We start from the raw sequence: 26,838 nt of genomic DNA, 5'->3' as shown, positions 1-26,838 counted from the left end.
CAGCTTTGAGTTACTCTGTACATTTCCTGAAGCTGTTGACCATATAAACTAATGCAGGGCTCTTATCCTAGAGTCGCTTCTCTGCTCACAGTCCTTTATTCTTGTTTCATCTCGGTCTGCTGCCTGCTGCTTTTAGTCAGAGCAGTAGTAAAATTGGGGATCTGAGTTCATGGATGTTGTGTTCATGGAAGTGCAGTCAGAGGCACAAGTATGTTGACTTCGGAGTGCTCCTATAATATAGCAGAGCATTCCTGTTGGAAACTTTCTATTATTACTTTATTATTATTATTATTATTTGAAGTAAAAGTGAAGAGCAAAATTAATAGCCTGAGGAATATGTGCAGAAGGGAGAAGTGAATCCTGATGATGGTTTTAGGAAAGAGCTAGAGGTAAGGATGGACAGGTAAAAGATGCATCAGTGATACAGGGGTTGAAGGAGAAAGGTAGACCAGTTAAGATCTTAGCTGTTGTCAGTTGTTTCCATGCATGATTTTTGGTCGTCTTTTTTTTCCGCCTTATAACCTCAGGGTAATTCTTGCCAAAATAAATAACTAAAAAAAAAAAAAAAAAAAAAATTCCACTTGTGTAAGACCAGAGATTAGATTTCAGATGGAAATTAGCTTTCAGATGGAACAGTTGCTGTCATGTAACAGTCCTGGATTGGAACTGTCAATTGATTTAGCTGAACAAACTCCAGGTAATTTTTATAGCAGTGGTAAGTGCCATTCATTCTGAATATTCCCTCTTGGAGCAAAAATTATGATGTTGGTATAGTGAAAGTATCGGTTCTGTGCTATTGTCTTGCCGTTTTAGTTTTGTTGTTGTTTTGGTATGCCTCTAGGTAACACAGAGTTCTGACCTCCAATTTTTTGACGTTATCTTGCATCATTGGAGTTTCTTGACAAAACTTGTGAAAATGTGAAACAAGAACAGTATTTGCTTTCAGAAAATAATGAGTAAATACACAATATAAAGTTAGTTATGACTTATAGCTATTTGATCTCTCTCAATGCTATCCTTCTCAGAGACCCAGAATCCCTTAAAACAATCCTCCCACCTCCTTCTCCTCTTCCCCCTATATTACCAATCCAGGACAATGCTAATTTAACTGACTTCTAGTGAACTTAAAGAATAGTGAAGGTGTGTCAAAGGAAGTTTACTGCAGATTTTGCCAAAGCTTTAATCTTGACTGCAAGTCAAAACACTTTTGTAAAATATCAATGAGAAGGATCACAACAAAAAAATGTCAAGTGTTAGTAATACTAATGTATTGCTACTGGTGGAATTAGATAAAGCTAAGAATACTGCATTCTAGTCCAGCTAGTTCACTGGTCTTGCCTACTGACCAGAAACCAATTTTACTTAATTAATTAGGGCTTCATGTCACACCTTCTTTAGTTGCTGAACAACTGTAACAGAAATAATTAAATCATGTCACTTTTTATTACCTTTGGCCCTGGCTGACTGGCTTGGAAACTTCCATTCTAGGGCTAATACAAAATGAATTAGCGCATCACCCTGGGGAAAACCCAGTTCCATAGAATCGAAAAAGTAGGGAGGAAGTAGTTAAAGTACAGGATGGATAGATCTTCTCTTCTGCAAATGGATCACTTTTGGGTTGCTGTCTGAAGGCTTACAAAATGCATCTGTCAGGAATGAGACCATCTTGTACTTGCTGACAGATGTATACAACATTCCCCCAACGAGATTACATGGCAACTTCCTCCTTCAAAAATCAAGACGTGGCAGGAGCCCTCAGGTTATGCAGTGGTAATTGGAGAAGCAGGGGCTGTTCTGAGAGGTAGAACTGCTGAGAAAAGCTGCATAAGTTGACTTCTGCATATTGTTTCAATAGAAAATGTGATTCAGCCACACTGTAATAATAGGAAAAAGGCTTTATAAGGCTTCATAGAGGCAGTGTTATCTCGATTGTGCATGGTTCTGAAATAAAAACCTTAATTTGTAACTTTGGCTGTTTATGAACGTGCTTGATAGGGGACAGATCTTCCTCCAAACTGTACAGTACAAGTTACATCTAAATGTTGGTTGTGAATCCTAAAACATTGTATACTGTAGTCATAGACAACCTGCAATCAAATATCAGACTCCCTGACTTGATCTTTATAGTCTTCAATTCAAGGACTGCATTCGCATCTTGTATTACAAATGCTTATTTGCTGTAAGTAAGGTGATTCTTACGTGACTAGCCCAGTTTCTCACGTTGCCAAATTATGAATTCCAAGTACCACCACAACACTGAAAAAATCATGAATTTCTCTCTTGGCTCCTTCAGCTGTGGTTGGATTTGAGTTTAACTTTTATGACTTGCTACCAACTGACTTGGGGACCAAACTTTGCTTATTATTAGGAGACGTGTACAACTACTGAACATGCGAATATTTCTTCACAGTAATGAAGTTCCCTCCCTGTGCATATAAAGAGGGTTACATATAATTAATGACTTCTCTCTCTTTGTTACTGGAATATTCTCATTCCCTACCCCAATTTTCTCTGTATTTAATTTACTAAAATGCAAAGAATTAACATAGTATCCTAGCACATTCTCTTATGAACACATACAGGTATGAAGCTGCATTATCCAGCTTTGCTGCTTTGTTCTTGGAATGATATAATGCTATCTGTTGAAAAAAAAACAGTCTGGGCTTATCAGGTTTTCTCAGTATGCATCTCCCCTCTATATTCAGAAATGGGATATTTGCCACCTTGATCCTAAAACGTTTGCCTCTTACTAAAACCTTTCTTGTATTTATTGATATGATTCTCCAAGCTTTTTCTAAATCAGTTTATGGTGCTGATCTGTGAGACCGAGATATTTTCCATGTGGTATGCTTTTATTAAGTAGATATTCCTTTCTGTGGCTCAGAAGGCAATTAATTCTCTCTCTCGTGTGACAGTGTGATTAGCCAGTGAAAACCTTGGCCTTCCTCCTATGATTTAGCTAATTGATACTTACCTTCCTTAAGTATTGGTCTGACAGTTCTGATTATTCTACTCTAAATATAACTTCATGTCCTAATGAGTTGTTCTTTTCCAGAGATGGGCATTGGTCTTACACAAGGTTGGTCGCTCTAGAGGTAGAATGTGTTGGCCCGTTGGGAGTCACTTACCTTTTGAACCTGTTACAGTAATGATGTGGATGGCTTTTGAGCTATATTTATTACACTCAGAGTTTCTTAACTCAGAGTTTTTGGGACTCAGGGTTGGTTTGTTTTTTTTTTTTTTTTCTCCTTAGCCTTTGACATAGGTTGATGGCTAATGACTAATTCAAAATATATGGGTAGGAAAAAACCCCTCTGGTTCAAGAATAAAAGGCCCTGGGAAAGACAGAGATTATAGAAAACACACCTGATGCTCAGCTTCAACTTTCCAATATGTGGCAAATTTCTTTAGTAGCTGAGCAAAAGTCCTTAACAGCCTTTCAGTGTGGCTCTTGAACATAGAGGTGTGTAAAATTTTTCTTCTCTTCAGGAATTTATTGGCATTACAAAATATGCCAAAGTCCCACGGCTTTTGGAGCTTACTACAGCAGTGTGCTGTAGCACATTGTGCATTTTGCTGATTGGGAGCACTTTTGATTTATAATAAAAAGTTTGTAACTCTACTGAAATTTCAGCTGAAACTTTGTACTAGAGGACATAGCTCAACAAGCACAGACGATTGGAGTCTGTAATGAAAAGGAGCTGTTTCTCTGGTCAAGGAAAAAGGGTTAATTTGCATTGGGATGAAAAGGCTGTGCAGGATCTACTATTTCAACCTGTGATAGACTTAACAGTAGTCTTTGATCCACAAATGAAATGTGATGGATTTCAACTGATGCCAGATGTCTCAAACCTAGTGGGATCTCTGATTGTCTGCCACATCTAGAATTCTCTCTTCCCGCACTTTCATGTGTGCTTTTAAACGTGGTTTGAGAAGAGAGATTCCTTGACAAGCTAAGCCTTTGGAATCCTTTCTCTGTATTGTCACTTCAGTGGTGATCTTCAGGCTCTCGTGCTGTCTAATGCATCCTACTTTTTTAAAATCAAGCCTCATGTGCCAGACTGCTCTAGCTACTTCATAACCAATTTTTTTAAAGTCCAGGAAATTTAGTGCCAGTGTCATCTGTAACTTTTCTCAGTTTAAGGCTGTTCTCTGCCCTCTTCTTATTTGTTAATTAGAGCATTTTACCCTGGCCAAGTAAAAACATTGTTCAATGTATTCCTTTTGGCATTAAGTGGAACATAATTGTTGTCTTTTTAACTCCAGTGCTATCTTGTTGCATTTCATAAATCATACTATAAACTGTCAAGCACTTCAGTATGCCCATCTTCTCCCCAAGTGTGCTTTATGGGATATCCTTTGCCTGTGGTTTTAATAAGAGTATAAAGACATAATTGTCAGTGTTTGCCTTGTAAATGCAAACAAACTTTTTTCTTAATGTGCCTTTATTTCATGTTGCTACTTCAGTCCTTTGCTCTTAAACATGCTTGAGAAGTTTCTTTCTTGGTCTTAAACTAAAAAACCCCAAAGATTTACAACTTTTTCTTCTGAAAAGGAGCAAGCGACCTTATGATTGTGTTTGGGAGTTTATGGGGCTTCCCGTTTAATTTTACATCTACTAAAAACATACAATTTTTTTTTTTGAGATAATGCACTTGATCTTCCAGAGTTAATCATCCTAGCATGCTAAATTTGAGGAGGGAGGTATACCTGGTAAGACATGCTTATATTAGCTGGGTACAGTAAGAAGTGCAGCTTTCTACTCCATAAAAGCCTTGTGTAGTAGGGCTTGCAGTGTTGTAAAGCTGATCAAATTGCACAGTTATTTTCTTCTGTCGTCAGCCTGTGCCCCAAGCTTTAGAGATGTATGTACTCTCCCAAATCTACTTACAGTTTTGCATTTTGTTTCAGCAGACCCTAGGTTCTGTCTTCTAAATGAATTACTTACTCTCTTCTCCGTGAGGACTGACTGGAGAAGTATCACTTGGCAAGTTTTCCCAATCATATGAATAACTTGCATGTTAGAAATTAAAAATCTTTGCTTTTTAAAAAGGAGTCATCTACTAGAGGGAAAGCGGAAAGTCCCTAACAACAGACCAGACCTTAAAGATACTTCTGAAATAAATTAAAACCAAAATATTCTATCATAAAATTCAATAAACTTTCTTAAATTTTGCAGTGATGGGTAATTCACAAGAAGGAAGCTTGACTATCAAAGATACTTAAAATTTTGTACATTCTAAATTATGCCTATATTTTTGTGTCTGTGAATGTACAGTTTCTTAGTACAGAATATAGGATGTTAATGCATGGACCTATAAGCTGAAAGGTGTGGTATTCCTATTTTCCAGTCTGAAGTGTAATGCTCCAGGTTCTTAAAACACAGATTCTTCTTGTTGAAAATATTTTTCAGTGTAAGTCCAAGTCATGTTTTTCATGGAAAAGCTGTTTCTTTTTCAGACTCTAAAATTATGTTGTTTTCTTCCTTCACAGAGTGCTCCTGCGAGAAGCAGGGGAGATTACTGTGTGCTGGGTTGATAGATGCTTCATGATGTCGTGTACTGTAATGCTAAAGTTCTTCTGAATTAGTTTTATTTACATAAATTCCACAGTGCAGCTGCACTGGACTTCCCCCCCCCCTCTCCTCCAAGGTTTTAGAGTGACCACAAAGAATCCGAGAAAGGGTGACAGCTTTGTCAAACTCAGACTTCAGTTCCATTTGTGATGTCCCAATTAGATGTTAGCACACTAACAAAAGACCCTTGGAATGGTTATCTCAAGCTGCCCTTGCACTTTTTAGCTTGACTAAAATGTAAAATTGTTACATCATAAATCTCTTTGTTACGGCTTTCTGGCTTCATGTTGTTGAAGGGGTGTATTCAGCTCCTTTGAGCTGTCTTTTGTGAGAGACGTTGCTGCTGTGTTTCAAGAGCCACTGTAGCTGTTTGGGGAACGGTTGGGTTCAATAGTGGTATTTAGTGAACTTGGGAGTCTGTGCGAGTGAGATTTGCTGTAACTGCTTATACTTGGTCACACTGGGTAGAAAAACAGGAAAGGGAATGTTTTAATTGACTTTTATTATTAATACACAGTGGCAAGTCACCAAAGTAAGCACTTTCTGTTGACAATTATATAGTATTAAGATGCTTCATAAGACGAGATGCATATAAGATCTGTGTGGGCCAGTTCTGTAGGGTTAAATACTTCTAAAATATGTATGAGTCACGTGCTTAAGCTACAGAACTCTTAACTGAATCTCTTGGAATCATGGAAAGACCACTCATGGGTAATAATCAAAGGGAAGTTTTTAACAAAACTGGGGGAAATGCAAAAAGGAAAGAAATCCTGTGAGAACAAGAAAAGGAAAGGATTCGGATGGCTTTCTACAGTGGCAGAGGCACTTACAATGGATTGAGGTCTAATGCAGAGACAAAACTTTGAAATGAAAAAAAAAAAAAAGCTGATGTTCAGAAAAGGCTGTTGGCTGATCCTGTGGAAGGTAAGCCTGCATCTCATCAACATGCACAGATGTTGCTATGGAGATTTGTGGGTATGTGTGTATGTGTTTAAGCTTACAAGTGTGAGAATGTGTCAATAGACTGAGTCTAGAAGAGGGAATAATGATGTACTGAGTTCCTTAAGGTGTAGGGGAAGACACTGGAACACATGAATGGCTGAACTGGGAATTTAGCCTACGGAAATTCCCAAATGAGCCCAGAGATGCCTTGGGTCTTTCAAATGCGTTTTGTAAAAATGCTGGAAACACTGGGTGGGGGAAGGAAAGGAAGGTGAAAAAAAAAATTTAATAGTGTATTACTGCAAGCAAAATAATAGGTGTATGAAGACTCATCTCTCTCTTGAGGGGAGAAAAAGGATTATTTTTTAAAATATGTAGTTAAGTCATTTAACTTAGTCTTAGCTGTTAAAAATTAAGGTGGAATTTAAAAATAATTAAAAAGGGAAATTCACATTTTTAATGAAAGGAAGGAAAAAGTGTTTTGCTATTTAAAATTGTGTCTGCATAAAACCACTGAAGAGCATGGAGACTGGCAAACATACCTTAGCTCATGATCAGAAACTGCAATCACCATTAATAACTTAAAATAGAACATGATTGCTAACATTAGGAGTAATGCTGTCTGGGAGGAGTATCATTAGTTACCAGGTGCAGGAGGGTGGAAAGAAGCAGTATTGGTTTTAAGTATAAATTGCATTTTTATCTTTAAATGCAAGAATTCTTAAAATAACTAGTCTCCAAGAGACTGTAGTAATTTTTGATACATTTTCCATGCCCGTTTTCTTTCAAACACGGCAGTGGTGGGATTATCTACAGAGATGCCTTCTGTGTTCCAGATGCAAGGATCTGTCATTTGTCCTGCAGGTAACGACAAGTACCTTGAGTCAGAAAACGTATGTTCTGCTTCACCAGAAACATTGATTGGGTCAATATGTTGAAATTAATAATAGTAGTAGAAATAATAATAAACTCCATCTTTTTTCAATTTGCTGAACCTCACTTGAGAACTTGATCTTGCACGTTACTCTCCTAAAGGATTTCAAGTTTGGAACAGTGATGTTGCTTGAAGCGGACATAAAGAATGAGGCATACGTACACCTATTGGTACAAGTCACTCACATCATGTGAGTGTGCCCATGAAAGAAAAGGTGTTTCACTCATTAGACCAATACTTTGACACATAAGAACCTGCTGGGCTTCGTAGTGATTTCACTGACACAACTAAGTACCAGGTCTATGCCCATCTGTAAAATGGAAATGACTGTTCTGTTTTGCAAGGGAGATGGCAGTTGGTTATGCTGTTACCAAAGTATATAGTATGTGTTATAAATAAATACATGTTAAAAATTCCACTTCTGATCTGTGTGAGTGGAAGGAATAAAAGTTATGTGTGCTTACAACTCAGTCTATTAGGAGTTTTTGCATTAAATATGTTGATGTTAGACTAGTTACTCAGTCTCATTGATTTCAAATGACAAAGATATATATACAAAAATGCTGTTCTGCCTATCTACGGACTGTGTGAACTAAGGTGGTACTTGTCTTTGTATGGTTCAGAGGAAACCAAAGGTACTACAGGTACCTTTCCAGAAGTGTTTGCTTTGCTTTTTCATGGTGTCAGCACACCAGTAAAATTGAATGCTGGAGCTGTCAATGTTAAAAATTAGTTTTATAAGCAGTTGCTATGGTAATTAGCAAATACGCATAAATAATTTTAAAAGGTACACCTTGCCACTGGGGTTTGCTGCTGCTACACTGGAATATGTAGCATTTTTGCTGCCGAAGTTCTCAATACACTTTTAACGTCTGTAGTGCTCCGTGGGAGTTTATTTTGATGAGTTCAGCTTTTGCAACGGTCTTGCACTCTTTGGTTATCTTGCTATTGCTTCCTTCTTTGTGGTTGTCTGTTACAACTAACACTGGAAAATCTCTCCCTTTTTAAGTTGACTTCATTGGAGGTATACCTGTCTAACAGCAAGTAAAATTCCTGGTTGCACACCATGTTTGCCTGTTTACCCAGACTCTCTTTACGCTTGACCTTGGATGTACATGGTATTTGTGAGATAGCTATAGTGATTGAGTGGTGCATGCTATAACTTATGACTCTCCTTCATTCTAATGAGTGCTCAAAAAATATCAAAAGAAATGATAATGGTGAAATTTTCACACTTCAAAGGAAGTATATTTATTATCAAAACCTCCATTCATTAGCTGTGCTTCAGAACTGGATAAGAAACAGCTGTTTTTTCCTGAGGAAGGCATCTTTTACTTGAGAAAGAAATCAACTGGATGTCAGTGTAGATATGTTGCTTAAAGATTTCCCCTTTGCTATTCTTAGAGATGTTGCATTTTCGTATTTACTGTTGGGCAATTCCATTTGACTAAATTAGTTGCATGTCTTTACATATAGGCAGTCACTATAATAGAGCTATTGTCTTGAGTTTGTATATACTTTATTGGCTTTTGTGGTTGCTGGAAGGCAGTCTTTATATTCTGATAGAGCTAAAACAGTAGCTCTCATTTGTTTGTGCAGCTTGAAGTCCCATAACTTATTATGAATGAGCCCTTCATTTTGCATAGGACAGTAGCCAAAGCACTGTACTGAAGTTATGAAGCATGATCCTTTGATCTTCCAGTAAGGTAAGGTGTTTTTAAAGGGGAAAGTTTACCTTCATTTAAAATCCAAAACTGGGTAATTGCATGGTAGACTGGGTACTAGAGCAGTGCAGTGAAATCTGCAGTGCCTTCTTGTATAGTTTTTGCCATAGGCTAACTTACATTTGTGACTGTAGATACTGAAAATTTTATTTCCAGAATTGCCTATGTCAAACAGGGTAGAAGAGGGCTTAGACTAGTAATAGATTAAAACGAGGCATCATTTTGTGGTGTGGTGTTGTGGCCTTTCTGCTTTATATCTATAAGTACCATTTGACCTGGCTAAATTTGAAGTGTTAGTTTCAGTTATTGGTCCTTAGTGTGAGTCAACTGGAGGGAGGATTTCTTTTTAATTATTTAAAAAAAAAAAAGTTGATTGAAAACAATGGTAATAAATGTTTTGGTTTTAAAAGCTTTTGTATTAAGTGTTTAATGAGAGTAGGAGGATCCTGGAAATCGACTTTTCTGCCCATTTTCATTGCTATTGGCAACTTAGTGTCACTAAAGGAAGTTCTATTGGGTCATCTCTTACTGTCTCCTTGCTGGGGAATGACAATATTTGCGTGTATGTGTGTATATGTATGTGCATATAAATGCAGTTGCTTTATTTCAAAAGTGCTAGCTTAATGTTTTCCAATTTTGGTTGCAGTCCTTTCTGGAGGTCAGAAAATGTGACCTCACATGCTGCTGTGATAGAGTAGTTTTTTCCTTTCATATGTTAAAGCGCACGAGTGGATTAATATGTTGAAAAATTCAAAGCTAAATTGACTGCAGTACAGCATTTTCATCTGTGTAGCAGCTAATATTGGGTGATGACATTTTCTGTTCAGTGTAACTTTTGAAGTATACATTGGACTTGTGAGAGCAGCGCTGGCTGGCGAGTTGTACCTTTTGCAGCTGTCGGTGCACAGGTCATCTGCATCCTTCTGCCTTCCCCTGTTGCCTTCAGCTTGCTGTGGAGTCAGAGTACAAAAGGCTCTACTTCTTGTTGCAAGTCTGCTCTAGTAAAGGTGGACCTCTTCATAACTGCAAACACCCTACCCACAGGGATTGCTGGGGCTTGTTATCATGCTAATTTGCTTCTTTTTATATCTTTCCTGTTGTCTCAGCCTGGCCTGTCAGTTGTTGGTTTTGCACCACTCTTCTTTAAACACTACAGTTTTGGAAACATTTGTATTTACAAGCTGCAATGCAGCACTGTTGTCTTAACGTTTTGACTGACCCTAATTGCTATGACACATGTAACTAATGATGTTTTGTACTTTCAAGGAGTGCACTAAAAAGGTGATGACATATGAGTTACTGAATAAGGTACTGTGCAACTTGTGCAGTAGAGTTTGTGCAGACCTTATGTAGCATAATAAGCAGTTTTCCTGTGCTCATACTTGTTTCCCGTCAGACTGGCCTGTCTCCAGCACTGAGGCTGCATCGCACACTGAACATTCAGAGGGAGAGAAAAGCAGAGTGCTAAACTGATCTGTCAGCTTGAAGAAGCCTAATTTGATTAGGCTTTGATTTGATTCTCATGATTTGTGGCAAATATGTCACTGTATGTGTGTGTATACATGTGTGAGGAAACTGGAAACGGGTGTAAAATTAAAAAAAATTAAGATTTCAGATTGCCCTTCTCTTTTTGTTTACTCTTCAGCCACAATCTGATTTATGCTTATTGGAGTCTTTGAACTTCAACTCCCTTGAAGAATCTCTAGTCTATTGCTTTTTTGATGTTGCTTGAAGGGGGATGTGTGTGTGTGTTGGTGTGCGCGCGCGGTTGCATGCGCTCGCATGCTATGGTGCTCTGGGCAATTTCACTCCAGAGCGCTTCCCTTCCTTTGTTTAACCTATGACCTGTGAAAACAAGAGTTAATCAAAAGTTCTAAGGTAGCTAAGAGGAAGGGGAAGTGTTTGGTTACAAATTAAATATGAGCAAGTCATAAGCCATAAATCTTCAGTAGTGCTACCAGTTGTGCTACTTAAGTTGCATGTGGTACAGAAAGTTTTTGGTTATAAGTTCAACCTTCGTTTCATTGGAGGGGGTGTTTAAAGGCTGCCTCGAGGATTTGCTTTTTGCAAGAAAAAATCCACATCTTTTCTTTTTTCCTTTTGGCAGAGATCTAGAAACAAATTCAGATAACTATAGTTCTTGATTTTTTTTAAATTATTTTTTTCAACTTTAACTGGTCACAATTTAGTCTAATAAAAGCAGAACTGGTTCACTCTTGAGTAGTAAACACATGGAATAAGTGACAAAGTAAAAGTATTGAAGATGGCAGGATAAATTAGTTTTCTGATGTATCCAAAGCTTTCAGGATGAGAGAGATCCTGAATTCTGCAGTGACAAAGCAGGGAGGTGACAACTGAAGTGAGATTGTCTGCATAATGTATGCAATTTTGTGGTGGGTTGGTTTGTTTTATCTTGTCTTGCACTCTCTTGAGCAAGAGCCGCATAGATCCCTGTGTATTGTATTGTATTGTATTGTGTTGAAGTCTGCTTCAAATACCAGCTAATTTCCCCAACTTCAAAACTGTGAAGGTTCTCTCCTCAAAATGCAAAGTTACTCTTAAAATAAGAAAAAGAAGCAGTTGTGCTGAGGTGTTAAACCATTATTTGGAAATCATGGCTTAAAACAAGGAAGAGTTAGTGTTAGACAAAGGACAACAATGAAGTTCGTTGTAAGATACTAGTGAAGAGAAAAGGGGAAGCCAACAAGGAGTATGCAAGTATAACAGAAATAGGGCTACACCTTCCCTTTGGTTATATGGAGGGTTTGCTGATGTTTTGACATTGTGTGAGTTTGAGACTTTATCTGGGCTATTTTTATTAGAATCATACAAGCTCTTTTCTAGGTGCTGAGCGAAAGAATTAAAATTGGATTTGGATGGAGTATTCTCATGGATAGAACCTATAGATTTGTCATGTTTGGTGTATTGCAGTAATATAGAAAACTCCCTTGAATCTGTAGTGAGGTAAGGTTTAGGCCCCCCAACAGGACAGATAAGTAAATCTTTGAAGAAAGAACACAACCTGACCTTGGTTTCAGAGCTCAGCATTGTCCCTGTTGGGTATATGCACCACATCTTGCAAACGGTGCTGAGAACTTGGTCTGTCCTCACCTGCAGGCATTGGGGCTCTAAATGAAGTGCAACTCTGGCAAATTAGAAGCTGAGGTAATTTGCTTTTGTTTATTGCTTTTATACTGACACATGCATTAGAAACACAATAATATTTTAAAAGATTCTCATTCTAATTCTGTAAATGTAGTTTTCCAGCAAGATCCCTGAGCAATCAAGTAGAACTTTAAATATACCTTCCTGAAATAAGTTTTGGTGTCATACTGTCGGGGAGCTTTCTGCCTTCTTGGTTTTCTGTCTTTTCAAACTCTTTTGATAGATGCCTTACAAGGATTTGTTTACCAGGTTCTTAATCTCTACTTAGCAGATATGTTTTGAGAGGATTTCTTGTTATTCTTGTAATGGCTTTTAACTCTGCTGAAGTTTATTTAACTAAACAGAAAGAAAGAAACTTATCTTCTAACTAATCCTTCTTGATTGTTTACAATATAATGCCAAACTTAAATGCTGTTTAAAGTGGTAATTGTCTGTCTTTCTGCTCTATTCTATTACATAGTTTGTAGAGATGCTTAGAGCATATTAATTTAAATGATAATACTGTCATATAACTTGAAAAGTTAAGTTGCTTATCAGTATATTTTGATAAGCTACTTACATTTTACAGTAGCATTTGCAAGCTTCAAACAAATGTTAATGATGGAGTGCCATTCACTTTATCTGTCTCATATATAGCTTCTCACTTCATTTATTACTAAAAGCTGTACAGTTAGGAACCATGGGGCACTCAATTCTTTATAGTTGTCAGGATGTAGTCATATTTTATAAAAACTTTAAATCCTGTCTAACTATATCAAAATAGAATCCATTTGCTTCAGAAAGCATCTGTGATTAAAAGAAGAATCAGTTTGTGCGTCATGCAAACTAGCTTTTCTATTCGCTGCAGCTGAGGGGAAATTCCTTGCTGGTATTTAAAAAGAAATTGAAATAAAGAACTGTGCAATAAAAATAGGGCACAAAATCATATCAAAGCATACCGTAGTGAAAAGTAACATCCTAGCTGTCTGTCTTATTTTGTGGCATGGAAATGGAATGTAAATGAAAAAGGTGGGATTTTTCTGCATGTTTGGTTTACTAGGATCCACAGCAGCTGTACAGAAGACTAGTTATTCAACATATACTTTGGGAAATAATTACAATTAAAAATGTTCCACCATACGTGAACATTAGTGTACATTTATCTTACAATCTGATGGGATTTTTTAACCTGTATGTTTGTTATGTACAGGGTCAGAAGGAAGGTGAACTCCCAGCACTGGCCTGGCTGATACCAAAGTTTGTTTACAGCTGGTGCTACATTTGATGTTTAGTGCCCACAGGTGGCTGGAAACGCTGGGGAAGAGTAAATACTGAAGCTCAGATCTCAAAGGAAAGGGATGCTTCAACCTTCTGGCAGTGTTCTCCTTTAAATGGAAGGTCTGATGTGGCTTTCCTAACAGATAATTACAAAGTGCCTTGTCCGGCGGAGGCTGTTGTTAGGATGCATCTATATAGTAAAGGCCAGCAATCTTGGATTTATTAGCTGAGATTTAGCAAGTTAAATAAATATATGCTTTTTCTTTCTTTTTTTTTTAGTTACCTCCCATGGTTTGAAGTCTTTTATAAGCTGCTCAATGTCTTGGCAGATTATTCAGCAAAAGGACAGGTATTACTCTGAAGTACTAACCCTTCTTTTCCCTGCCCCAATATCAAATGAGGGAGAGGGGATGAAAACAAGCTGTTTTAAGAAGTGCTTATATCAGAGATGACTGTCAGTTATTAATCTGTATGATGCAGTAATACAGAAGTTCATATTCAGCCAAGCTGAAAGCTTGGCAAGTGCCTTTGAAAAATAAGTGTGCTTTTAAATTATTTTTGGGAAAAGATAAAGTCCAAGAATGTGACTGTGGATCCCACACAAGTTAATGGTTTCCCTGCAGTCACCCATACTGTGCAGACCTTTCGATTACCTGAACTGTATTCAGCACATCCATGCAAATCCTGTATTGCAGTTTCACGAATCCTTGACAGATGTCTTACGCAAGTTTATTTGTCATGTAAAGTAAGTGGAGAACTAAGCTTACTGATGCAAAATGCTTACCCATATAACATCATCTAGCCTAAGCCCTTCCGATGCTGTTCTGCTTTTAAAGCAAACTAAGCTATTAAAATTTGCTTCTAGGTTTATAAATGATAATTCGTGATACAGAGAAATCACATATATGATTGCAACACCTAGTCTAGTTTCATGTATTTAGAATATTAAAAGTATAATCTTTGCAGTTAGGTTGCTGCTTTGATTTATTTCATTTTGTGGTAATAATTGTATTTTTGCATTTGTCAGAATCTTTCACATTTGAGGTAGAAGCACTTAGGATCACATCTTCATCTAGACAGATGACATACATTTGGCTTTACCCTAAGCTAGTGAGTTGTTATAAAGAACTTGCAGTGAAAACTGGCTTGCTCTGAGCTGAGCAACTATGTAGGGCATAGGTTGGTGACTCAGTAGGTTGGAGAAATACGTAGAAATACATATGAAAAAAAATGTATTCTAAAAAATCATGTTATAAAACCCAGTTTTCTGTCACAGGAAACTACATTTGTTTCTGTTCATAGTCTAATGTATAAATCTATTTCCCCATTTATCTTTACACTTGCAAATTCTCTAAGCCCCCAGTTCCACAAACATTGCCCTTCCATCTTGGAGTTTACCTTGTTACAGCAATGCCTACTTAGTATTCCTTTTCTTTTTGTTTTTTTTCTCCTTCTTATTTCAGGATAGTCAAAGGAGTGAGCTCCTAGAAACATTTCATAAACTTACCATCCCTGAGCCAGGAACCTCTGTTCATCTTGGAGTGGTAAGTGAAGTGGGAGAGATGTAAACTAAGGTATTTAATTTTCATTACATATCATAACAGAGGAATGTCAAAAGCGATTCTTTTTGGAACTTGGTACACAGATGTTGTTTTCCTGTGAGGACACAGAGCTGTGAAATTCCCCTTTTCACATTTGGGGCCCTCTGCTTCCCTTTCCTTAACCTCAAATGTCTTTGAAATGCTGTTCTTTGGTTGGAGGAAGATTGTGTATATTCCCCATGGAAATTTCTCACCATATCGTCTGTGACCTGCAAGAGGTCACAGAGCAGCAACATGACATTTATTGCCCACACTTCTGCAGAACTCCTAGATCTTGCAAGTATGCAAGGGGGACAAGACTGCAAAGCAAACAGTCACGTACCTGTCATAGCAGCATTTTGAGTATTAACTGTTTATCGCATTTTCTGATTCCTTTTCCTCTTCCTCCCCCCAAGAAAAAAACTAACACAAAAAAGGATTTATTTCATTTTTGTATCTTGTGAGAAATTAAGTCAAAGAACACTGAAAGAGTAGATGTGGGATTTTATTGATGGGATTGTATTTTAAATTTTGTCTTTTGGGGTTTTTGTCTTCAAATTAATTTTTGCAGAACAACCTGGTGTTCCAGGCTGTAGTGAAAAGACAGTTAAGATGCACATTGCTGCAGTTGCCAATTAGTCATTTAGAGTTCACATGGAAACCAGTGGTGTGTGCAGCCACAGTTTTCTTCTCCCTCTCATTTCCTTTACTCCTTCTAAAGTACTTTTTGGCAACAAGCAGCTTACTCTCATCACTTCACCCTGTAATGTCAGTCGACAGGTAACAGTTGTTTGGCCTTGCTAGGTCACCAGCTGGCAGTAGAAATGTCCCAGTCCTCTTGAGGCTAGCTCTTTTATGAACAGCATTTCTGTTTAAGGGGACGAGCTGTCTCAAAAGGCAATGATCAGTTGGGATATTTCAGTTTTTTCATACCAGTGGTTTCAAGGAATGCTGCCGGTCTCCCCTTGTCTCAGACATTTCATGGGTGATGAAGCAAGAAAAGATATAAAAAAGCAGCCAAGGGACTGTTAGCTGTGGTGTCTTTATGCATTTTAGTTTGGCTGTTTACAAGCCTATTTTGGGGTCGGAGTGAGGTTCCTATATGTGATATAGTTGTGAATACTATTCCTGTATCTTTGCATTGCATCTTTTCAACCAAACTAAAACAGTGATATATCAAAAAACAAAAATTTGTGTTTATACATTTAGTGTCTATATTCAGTGTAGCTGTTACACTCACTTGCTATTTTGGGTTATAGACTGTTCATGAAGCACCAAAATGTCTGATATATATATATATATATATATACACACACACACACAAGAAAATTGTGCCAATTGTAGAACTATGCCAAGAATATAACAGCCTTTAAGGCTTCAGCAAGTAATTAATAAGTATCCCTAAGACAAATTGTGAAAATCATAAAAATAATATAAATTGTATACAACATTAATTTACAAAAGCAGTTTAGTCACATTCTCTCCTTTCCTTTCCGAAAGCCTTAACCACGAATCATTGAAGTCATGCATGGTCAGATGGGGAACTAGAGTGAACCTGGTCTCTTGGAATGCAGACAATAAAAAAAATGTAACGATATAATGGATTATGAAATTGCAAGACCAATGTAGTCTTTCAAAATGTGGTTTTTTAAGGCATATAAAATTGACCTAGAACTTAGTAATGTTTTTCAGGTAAGTAGGCATAAAACTTTAGGAAGCATTTCTCAGTAAATTTTCATAACTTCACCATTGCCTTGAATGAAACTTACTGATGCTGTAAGTCAGAAAAGGACCTGCTTGCAGTTGTTTCCTGTAGTCTGTCATGCAACCTGCAGTGGGCTGTGGAAAGATGGCTTGAATTATAGACTGCCTTGGAGTTTCCTTGGCATATGTCATACATTGTGTAAGTCTGTCTGTATCAGCGTCTCTGAAGAACAAAAAAATGTAATATAACTTTTCAGGAGCATTTGATACTTTCTATCCTAATGCATTTCCTATTGCATGTGTGATCTGAGAATCCAGCTTTTGAAATCCATGACAAAGAAGTCATACTGGTAGTTGGTAACAAATGTTCTGTCATTTTTACTTAGCTGAGCAACTGCTATTACTGCCGTTACTAATACTAAGCAATAAATTTAGATTGCTTTTGACAATATTGCAATAATCAATATTTGCTCTTTTTTTAGCACTCTTACTTTACTGTGCCTGACATCAGAGAGCTTCCTAGTATACCTGAAAATGTGAGTACCGTAGAGGATCATACACTTTACCATTTCTGCTTAATCTCAGCAGCAAAATAGATAACAGTTGTTACCTCTGTTTGGCCTAGTAATAGATTATATTCTGTAAAATATTGCTAGATGTTGAAGTGAACTTAATTTATAAGTATTGGGCAGAAAACATTGTGTTGTTAACTGCAGAAGTACATGAGTAACAGGCCTTTTGAAGTACAACATAACAGTAGAATTTACATTTGCAATTTTAATTAAGAAAAGATACCAAATAAACATGAAATTGACAGCATAATTATCTTAAGCTGTAAGTTGAGATATTTATTTTAAAAATATAAAGCTTTTATTATTATCACCACATTATTACTTACTATTAACATTCCATGATTTCTTGGTTCTAATAAGTGAGGAAATTTAAAATACACATCTATAGTTTTAGCCTACTCAAAATCGGAAAAGAACAGTGATTCGGTAACTGTATGTAACAGTATGGTGGCGTTTCAGAGAACAATGATGGAGTTAATTTGTGTGAAAATTCACTCACTACAACAAGCCTATGAAAAATTCTTGAAAGTAATTTTAAGGCAGTTTTGTGATTGCCATTTGAATGAGTACTACAAGAGTCATCCTTTACATAAAAATGCAAGATTACAAAAGAAAGGAATTTCATGCACTTTACGAAGACTTTAATTTGTATCAAGAGAAGACAAGAACCTGTTGAGGTATTTCACCTTCATAGCTAACTTGAATCAGAGTCTGCTTTCTTCTGCTAAGTTCCAGAGAACTGCTGATTTAAAAGAAACTTAATAATTTCACAACTAAAGAAGGAATTTTTTTCTTCTGCAACCAGATTGACATTTCGTTCTCCCCTTGCTGACCTCGCACTGTTTACATAGTTTTGTTGGTTTTCTTGACATCTGAGACCGAGTACAACATGAAGCTGAAACTAAAAACTAAACTTGGGCAGTAATTGTTGGAACCTGCTGGAGAGATAACATACTGGTTTGAAATGAATTTTATTTGAAAAAATGTTTCAATACGATATGTTGGTTTTATTTATTAAAGTGGTATGGCTACTTTTTAGTCAAGCCAAGGATATAATCTTGATACTAAGTATCTTCAGTGGAAGAGTTTGGTGTTTCAAACATCCATATAACTAGTATTTAAGAAAGATCAAATACCACTTTGGTATTAACTTGCCTTGTTCTTTAAGGTGCTGTCAGAATTCAGGTATTGTATATCCTTCCTTGAAACATTTTGTATAGATTCAGATTCATATAGAACATATAGGGTCTTTGCTTTAAAGGTGTATTATTAGCTGTAGTTGCTCAGGCAGTCATTCTTTTCTTTGTGATAACATCTTCCTTCTGTATAATATTTACACAATAGCATTCAAGAGTTGACAATCTGCATTTGTGATTAATAGCTGAAATGTATTACAGATAAAGTACTAATGGACAGGTTGATACGGGTCCAGAAAAAAGCAGATCTGCTAATCATAGAGTGAGACCCTTCTGAGAGAATGACATAAGGGACCAGTAAAAATGATATGTTTGCTAGATGGCTTTCTGAAAATGTCAAGCATACCTGGTTTCTTTAAGGCCACTTTTTCGGAGACTTCTTAAGCCTCTTGAAGTTGTCTTGTATGTTTGTCAGCATGCCTCAGATTTCTAGCCAGATGATAGGTCTGTGAGAAGACAATGCTGGCATTTGCCTCTCTTAAATACTCTTTAATATGCTCCTGCTATGTCTCTTAGCCATATTTCTATGCCTGACATCTCAGTGTTCTTTCTTGAACATTTTGCGGTCTGCCTAGCGCCATATACCTCAATTTATGGCATGAAAGAAAAGGGAATCATCAAGACATTTCATCTCGTTTGTGGATGAGTTGTATAGCAGATAACATTTGGGGCTTTTTGTTTCTGTTTTAAAACATTGTTGCTAGCTTTTCTGTGTTACAGACTTTTCATACTGACATGTATCCTGTCAGTAAAATTAATAGATGTGCTCTTTCTTCTAAGGTCCTTTATTTTTGTAGAAATATGATACATTAGGAGTAATTTAAGAGTCAATTCCTGAATCTAAACCAGCTATCAAATCCTGTCCTAATCCAGACATGAAGTTACTTGTTTATAGAGTTTCTATTTTGTGTTCATCTCTTTTATGCTAATCATCTCAAACTTTAACAATTTTTGTTTGATAAGCCTCAAATCACCTGGAGAGCAAGGAAGGAAGTTTATTTCCATTTTGCAGGCCAGCAAGTTGGAGGGCAGAGAGAAACGAGCCAGTAATGGTAAGAAACCAGTGGCAAGGATTAAAAGTAGATCGATCATCTGCCTTGGGCCTGCTTTAACTGATATGGAACAGCTTAATAACACAGTACCTAGTAAGGGCTTCAGGAAGTATAGCTGTATTTATGCTCTGTTGGTTATGTCTGCTAGTGATGTTCGCTTTATATTCAAAGGTATGAGTCAGCTTCCCAAAACATTTGAGCAGGAGACATGATGAATGCTCATGAATCAAAGGCTGTTATAAAAGCAGAGGCCTTGGGCCAGAAGGAGTTGGAAACCCTTTGAAAGCTGAACACTCAGCCTTCATGGGAGGGAGTGCCATGTGATGCTAAAAAGCATCCTCTTTGAATCATTGAGTGGTGCTGATGTGCCTCGGAGGGAATGTGACTGTTCCGATGGAGGTATCCTGTGCAGTGATGTCACTGTGAAGGATGGACTCTTCGCAGTGTCTGGGGTGAACCAGGGCACCTCTGGGAATAGCAGTGGAAGAACATTGCATTCAGTTACCAAATATGTATGCCCATATAGATATATAGATATCCAAATTAAAAAAGCTAGGGCTCATTGTAAGAAAGAATAATATTAAAAATCAAACCCATAGGTCTAACTGTTATTGCAGTTGACTATCTCTCAGGCATTTTGTTTGTTTATTTTTTTCTAATGAGTATTGTGTAATTTCTTATGAGGATTTTATATGTTAGCGCAACTTTCATGTAGAATTGAAGCAGATTAGGGAATAATACAAGGCCATGAAATGAGCATAAATCTTCATATATTTTAATCAATTGGCCCGATTTATTAAAAATTCTACATATCTTATCAGTAATTACATTTTAAAACCCATATTAGCAAAAGTTTTAGTAGTGCCAAACTTTGAAGGTGTATGTAATGATTAATGGAGAGCTGCATAGAACTCTATTTGGAATGTTAACAAACTTCTTGGAATTATCCGACTGTCAGATCAATATGTTTAATGAGTCACGAAAACATTTAGCATGAACACTTTTATTTAACAGCTAAGCATTCGCTTTTTCAAAAGATTTAAGTAATGTGAACAATTCGTAAATGCATTGTGACTGCAGAAATAAATTGGGTTCATTGCAGGAAATACAGTGCAAGAGTGTAAATTTCCTAGTAGTATCTGTTGTGTTTCAGAAATACCAGGTAAGTTAGCAGTCTGAAATGATCACATGTTCTTGGTGATGACGTTCTGGTGTATTTTTCTATCACTGAGTCCTATATTTCAAAATGCCTGATTTTTTTTCTCTTTATAACATGTGTCTTTTGCTCCCTGTTTTTCTTAAAGTCCCCTTCCCCCCCTTTTTTTTCTACATTTACACCATTTGATAAAGTGTATTGTCTTCATTATTTTGTTCTCCCAAACAACAGCATGGCATTATAAAAGAGTGTTAGCTGCATACCAGATTACCTAACCCATGTTAGGTTTTGAATGTGTGATATTTCAAAGAAAACAAACTTCTAAATAAGACGAGGGATTTCCAATAGGAGGATGGAGAAGGAAACCTGACTCAATTCTGTTGACCTGTTCTGATAGGAGATTTACTGAAGTCTTGAAAATGAAGCTGTTCAAGAGCAGACTAAAAAGAGTAAACTATAATCCATGTTACTATGTTTGAGCTTAACGCTTCGCAGAGGAGAGAGAGCTCACTGGTTTGCTCCTTCGGTGAGAAATTCTTTGTTAGATGATGGAGGAAGAGAATTACATGAATATTTTTTAATTTCAGAAGTCAGTGTGCATGTGCATTTACTGATATTAGATAGCAAGTGATCAAATAGATGATTGATCTAGGAGTGAACTTTCCAAGGAGCATAAGGGAATTTTGTAGCACTCTTAGTGAGTTTTGAGAGGAGTGGGGATACCAGTTCCCATATTTTATTTTGCAAATCCAACTTTTTATTTCCTCAAGGAAGGTTTAAATCCTAGGGAACAAAATATACAACAATTATACTGCGAATTGGAACTCTTTCATTTGTATTTATTTAACTCATTCATGGTTTTGTCACTTACGAGACATGTCTTTCAAAATACATGTGTAAGTCCCAATTTCATCTTCAAAGATGACAGCTTTCTTATAAATAAAACTTAGAGCTAACACGTGAATTTCCTTAGTATCAATACATTACCATACAGCCCACATGCTTCGCAGGTGTCATTGGCAAATTTCTGAGAGCAGAGAAGACTAAAACCTTATAAATCTTTCCATCTGAAGGTACGTTTGTGTGTCAAAGCCAATATTTCACTATAATAAACTTCATGAAGGAATAATAGCAAATCAAGTCCCCGTGTTTATTTTCCTCTCACTAGTGGATACTGTTGCCTTATAAACACATCCATGGACGTGCATATCTACATCTTCAAGCAGAATGTAGGGATTATGTTCTCTTTTTGCCATGCCCCTAATTTAGGTGGCATCAAATGGAGTTCAGTGCTACTTAAAAATTCTTTTAATTCACACTATTTGCAGTAATTGTGTCGTCATGCACGGTGTTTTGGCGTCGTGGAAAGATGGGTGAGAGGGGCAAGAAGAGCCGTAGAGAAGACAGCTTATGTTTAGACAAAAATATCATGCTAATCAGCACAGATGGGATGAGAAATACAGAAAAAGTACATGATAGTTTAATAGGTTTTTGGCAAAAATGTGTTGGCTTTTTTTTTTCTTCTTTGAATATACCTGTCTGTGGTTATAGCTTTTCTGTAACAAAGACCTGAATGATTGTTTTACATTAACATGTTTGAAGCTAACCATAATGAGCTTAGTTTTTATCTATCTACATACTGGTACAAAAGTCTTCCAAATACAATGCTTAATTTTTCTTTAGTTCTTTCTGTTTAGATGGCAAGCTGTGGAACATATTTTTGCACAGTATGAAGCATCTTGGCAGACTTCTCAGGCCAAGTATTGGTGGTTTTAGAGTTATCTTTGGATCTGTCAAAAGTGCTAATAGGCTTTGTTGAGCTTCTTTAAGTTTCTAAATCATATTTGCTTTTTGCTTTTCTGCACTTTTTTATTTAATGATGATTAAGATTACACTTGTATTCATGACTAATCTAATTTTGATCTCACATGTGCTTTTTGTATAAGACTGTCTTTATCATATAGCAACCCTTCCATATCTGTAAGAAGCTATTTGGAAACAAATTCCCTAATTCAGCTGTTTTGGGTGTATTACCTTTTCCTCCACCCCCCCACCCCCCCTCTTTTTTCAGTTTCTGGGTTTTAAGAAGTTTAAGAAAATCCTTTTTTGTTTGCCTTGCACTGTAAAAGCCCCTCGTTCTAGGATAACATAATGCATTTTGATCAAGTTACCTACACGGTGGCTTTCTAGTTTTGATAGTAAAGATCTTAGGATCACATTCTGCTGTTTATTAGAAGACATCTTAAATATTTAGTAAATGATACATGATTCATGCCACTGCAGCATGTGCACAGGGCAATTACATTGGTAATGATGAATGGATGATGTGGGGGATGAAGTGGCCATAGCCTCTTGTGCAGTTTGCTCTGTTTTCTTTTTTGTATTTCAGTTATTCACAGTAATTTTTACGTAGGTACTTTTTAATATTCTGAGCAGCAAAAGCATGGAAGAAACCCATGTTGCCTAGGAAGTGTATATGTAAAGTTTCAGTTGTGTTACTTGCTTGTGTCTTGGTCTTTCTATCTGTACTTTAAAGGCAGATTGCAAATGTGCTTTGCTTACAATATTCTTCTACTGCAATTAATTTTCTATATACTGTGTAAACATACTGGCCACTGAAGTAAAACTGGATGTTTGAATCCTGCCTCTTCATCAGAGATGGGCATCCACTGAAGTTTTCAGAGAGAGAGAATTCTGTCTCCTTCCTCAGTTTCCCCAGCTGCCCAAGGAAGTGCTTTCTGTCTTCCAGCAAGGGCAAACGTGTGTCTGAGTGCACAAAGTGAGCAGTTCAGACAACCTGTGTAACTTTTTTTAGTTTGTGTGTTAAATGCCCATGTGTATTTCTAATTATCAGGATTGTTCTAGCATAGACTGAGCTTACATTTGAATTTGTCATACTAGAATTGTCCTCTAAGAGAGCTGGTATTATTGTTCGGTTGTGAGGGCTTTTTGGTACTTTATCAGGCAGCTTTGAAGCTTCCATAAAAGTGACAGAACGTATTTTTTCTGGGAGGAGTATCTTGTATTTAAGAATCTGTATGTGAAATGTCATCAATTTTATTATTCCAAGACCTAGCTCCCCAAAAGTTAGGGGAAAGATATTGCAATTAAAAAGTACCCTGACATAAGATGACATACTGCTTTCATTCGTTAAGCCACGTACAGGATGTAGCATAATAAAAGGATGAAATCTGGTTATTTTTTTTTGTTAAGGATGCTTGTTTTTGTAATATCATTAATCAAAAATTATTTTCTCTCTTCCCAGAGAAATCTGACAGAGTATTTTGTAGCAGTTGATGTCAACAACATGCTGCATCTCTATGCCAGTATGCTGTATGAACGCCGCATCCTCATTTGTTGTAGTAAGCTGAGCACTGTAAGTAAGATGCAGAATAATTTCTTCTATTCACAGTACTTTTTTAAAAACGACAGCCATAGATAGGAAGTGATCAGATGATCTCCAAGTCCCCCTTCCAACCTCAGCTATGCAACCTCAACTCAATTCTGTGGTTCTATGTCATGATTTTAAAGAACTTCTGTGGGCCTCTAATGTTCAAATGAAAAAGGATTTTTTTGGATACAGGAATTCTTGGGGTTGCTTGGTACATAAATGTACAAACATTTATGCCATAGTGAAGTCCCTTTTTCATAATTTACCTGACAGGAAAAAAAGATAGCTAAATGATACTGTCAGATGGATGTTCCATGACCTTCTCTGGATGGACCGAAGGAGTGGGCTAAAATGCATTGACAAAAATCCACATTTTTGCAGTTTTGTTTGATAAGGTGTAGTCTTAATGCTACTTAGGCTCCATCAAGTGTCTGAGAGATGAAAGCTACTAGACTTTCTCCACTGCTCTAGAGTACTCACTTCTAGAAATGGCTGGACATCAAAACAAGCACACAGCTTGATTTAGTTCAAAGATTTGTGTTATGCATTTCAAGGTTTATCAGTCAATAAGATTGTGATTTTCTTTATAAAAGAAAATGTTAAGTTTTCATTCTGTTTGTTTTGTAAATGGGTATTGATTGCTTTCCTTTATGAATGATGAGCATAAGATGGTTTAACTAATTTTGCTTTCTAGTGCTACGGACTAAGTACTTGAGTGGTCCTTTCTAAAATACAAGCTTCCATTTCCATTTTGTATGGTATTAACTAGTCTCTTAATGTATGATCATGACCTAGTTTGTGTTTGAGATTAAAACTGGTTCATGGAATTGTAAACACTATGGAAAGCTGAAATTATGTGCATTAAATCATGTAAGGATGGTTTTTTTCATTCTAAAATGAAAAAGAGTAAGACTTCATACTTAATTCCAGAACAACTATTACAATATTATTTTGAAAGGTAAGTGAAACTAGGAGAGTTAGAATAATCTCTGGGACCTATTAATAATTACTAAATGTTTACAATCAATCCCACATTTAACTGAAAGAATGTAAGTATTATAAAGTTTAATATCATAGAAAACTTGTAAAATCTTAACTTTTATATCTGCCAAGTGTTTTATGTTCTCCCTACTAAAGTAAGGATAAATACATCCAGGCCTGGTAATTGAATAAAATGAAAGAGAGAAGTGTTTATTTTAGAAACCTAAAGAATGAAAAGAACAGTAAATTATCAGAGAGGAGGAAAGAAGAGAATGGCTATCCAAAGCATTTCAAAATTTGTGTGGTTGGTGGTTGGTTTAATCTCTGCCTTTGTGACAGAGCCTGGGAAGAAGAATTACTTACCTGTCACTTTGCCTTCCTTAATGAGCCATTTCACAAGTAGGGTTGTGTTTTCTTGCCTATCTTTCTGCTATTTCTCTTCCTTTTGCCTCTGTCCAAGATAAAAGCATGTCTGGTTCTTCGGTAGGGAGGGGTATTCACACTGTGTGTTCTTATCTTACAACTTTATATATAAACTGCTCCAAGATTGGAGTGACAGTGTAAGACAGGTTTGAAGAGTTGGGCCAGAGCCAGTGATTCCTTGCCTGCACGCTCTGCTCTGCATGTTCCAGCAGTAGGAACAAGCTGCATTATTTTATTTCAAACTGTGCTCAGCGGAAGCCAAGACCTTGTAACTGGAAACGTACCAAACTGAGAATTCTCAAAGTAAATTGAGGGTGGTGTGGTGGTGAGGGGGATTGGTTTCTTTGTTTTTATTTTTTGTTTTTTTAACAAAAAAGTGGAAGGGACCTATTTGCAGTTAATTTCTTTTAACTTTGAGAGACGTGGCACACTTCATACTTAAGGCTTTAATTTAATACCAGGTAAGAGAGAGAAAATTAAACAGTCCTGGATAGAAAGTCTTTTATAGTGGAATGAATTCTGTGCTATAATACATCATATCAAATTCAAATTTTGATTTGAAATATCCTTAATATAGTGAAGTTGAATAAGATTTAGAGGTAACTGAATGAGGCTGTGTTTATTACCTATTTTATAAACCATATGTACTGAACCTATGGAAGAATTATTGCTGTTTTCTTGGATGTTTTTCTTTTTTTCCTACAAAAGAAAACTCAAATAATTTCTCAAAATGTTAAAGCCATTATTCGTGTTAAATTTCGTTACGTATTCTGTGATCTAACTACTCATGAAAAGCCAGATATGAACCAAAATGCATAAAACACCCTGTGCTTGGCAAAAGACCACCTGCTGGTGGGAGCATTCTGTTGCAAAAATGAAACGAGCTTTCCTTGCAGTATTCTCTCTTCCATCATAACTTGCTCATGCAGCCCTGCCGCGACAAGGTATGTTAACTATTTGTGATAAGGGCAGCAGCAGGTTGTCTCTCATTATAAAAAGGTGGCTTACACGAAGCCCAATGACTCTTAAAAGACTTAAACTTGTGAATTTCCATGATGTGTCTGTTTGGCTCCATCATACTGAGGTGAATTTCTTTACGTAATTTTTCTGTTATTTTTTGAGTGTTAGTACAAAGCAAAAAATACCATTCTTGCATGGATACTCTTTAGTTCCTGGGAGGTGAGAG

General features: G+C 36.6%; 1 protein-coding gene across 8 annotated transcripts in view; it reads left to right on the top strand.

The window, feature by feature from the left end:
• The window catches only part of DENND1A (DENN domain containing 1A), a 215,670-nt gene that overhangs the window by 75,211 nt on the left and 113,621 nt on the right, over positions 1 to 26,838 (top strand). For 7 of the 8 annotated variants that reach the window (XM_030001058.2, XM_030001055.2, XM_030001052.2 and 4 more), the window contains exons 6-9: positions 13,877 to 13,946; positions 15,061 to 15,141; positions 17,364 to 17,417; positions 24,123 to 24,233. In XM_030001058.2, coding sequence (XP_029856918.1) covers positions 13,877 to 13,946; positions 15,061 to 15,141; positions 17,364 to 17,417; positions 24,123 to 24,233 — 316 coding nt within the window. The remainder of the gene's footprint in view (positions 1 to 13,876; positions 13,947 to 15,060; positions 15,142 to 17,363; positions 17,418 to 24,122; positions 24,234 to 26,838) is intronic. The other variant, XM_030001059.2, reaches the window with a different exon arrangement.

Source organism: Aquila chrysaetos, chromosome 24 (assembly GCF_900496995.4).
Source record: "Aquila chrysaetos chrysaetos chromosome 24, bAquChr1.4, whole genome shotgun sequence".
Taxonomy (NCBI): Eukaryota; Metazoa; Chordata; class Aves; order Accipitriformes; family Accipitridae; genus Aquila; species Aquila chrysaetos.
This window is presented reverse-complemented; position numbering and strand designations above follow the sequence as displayed.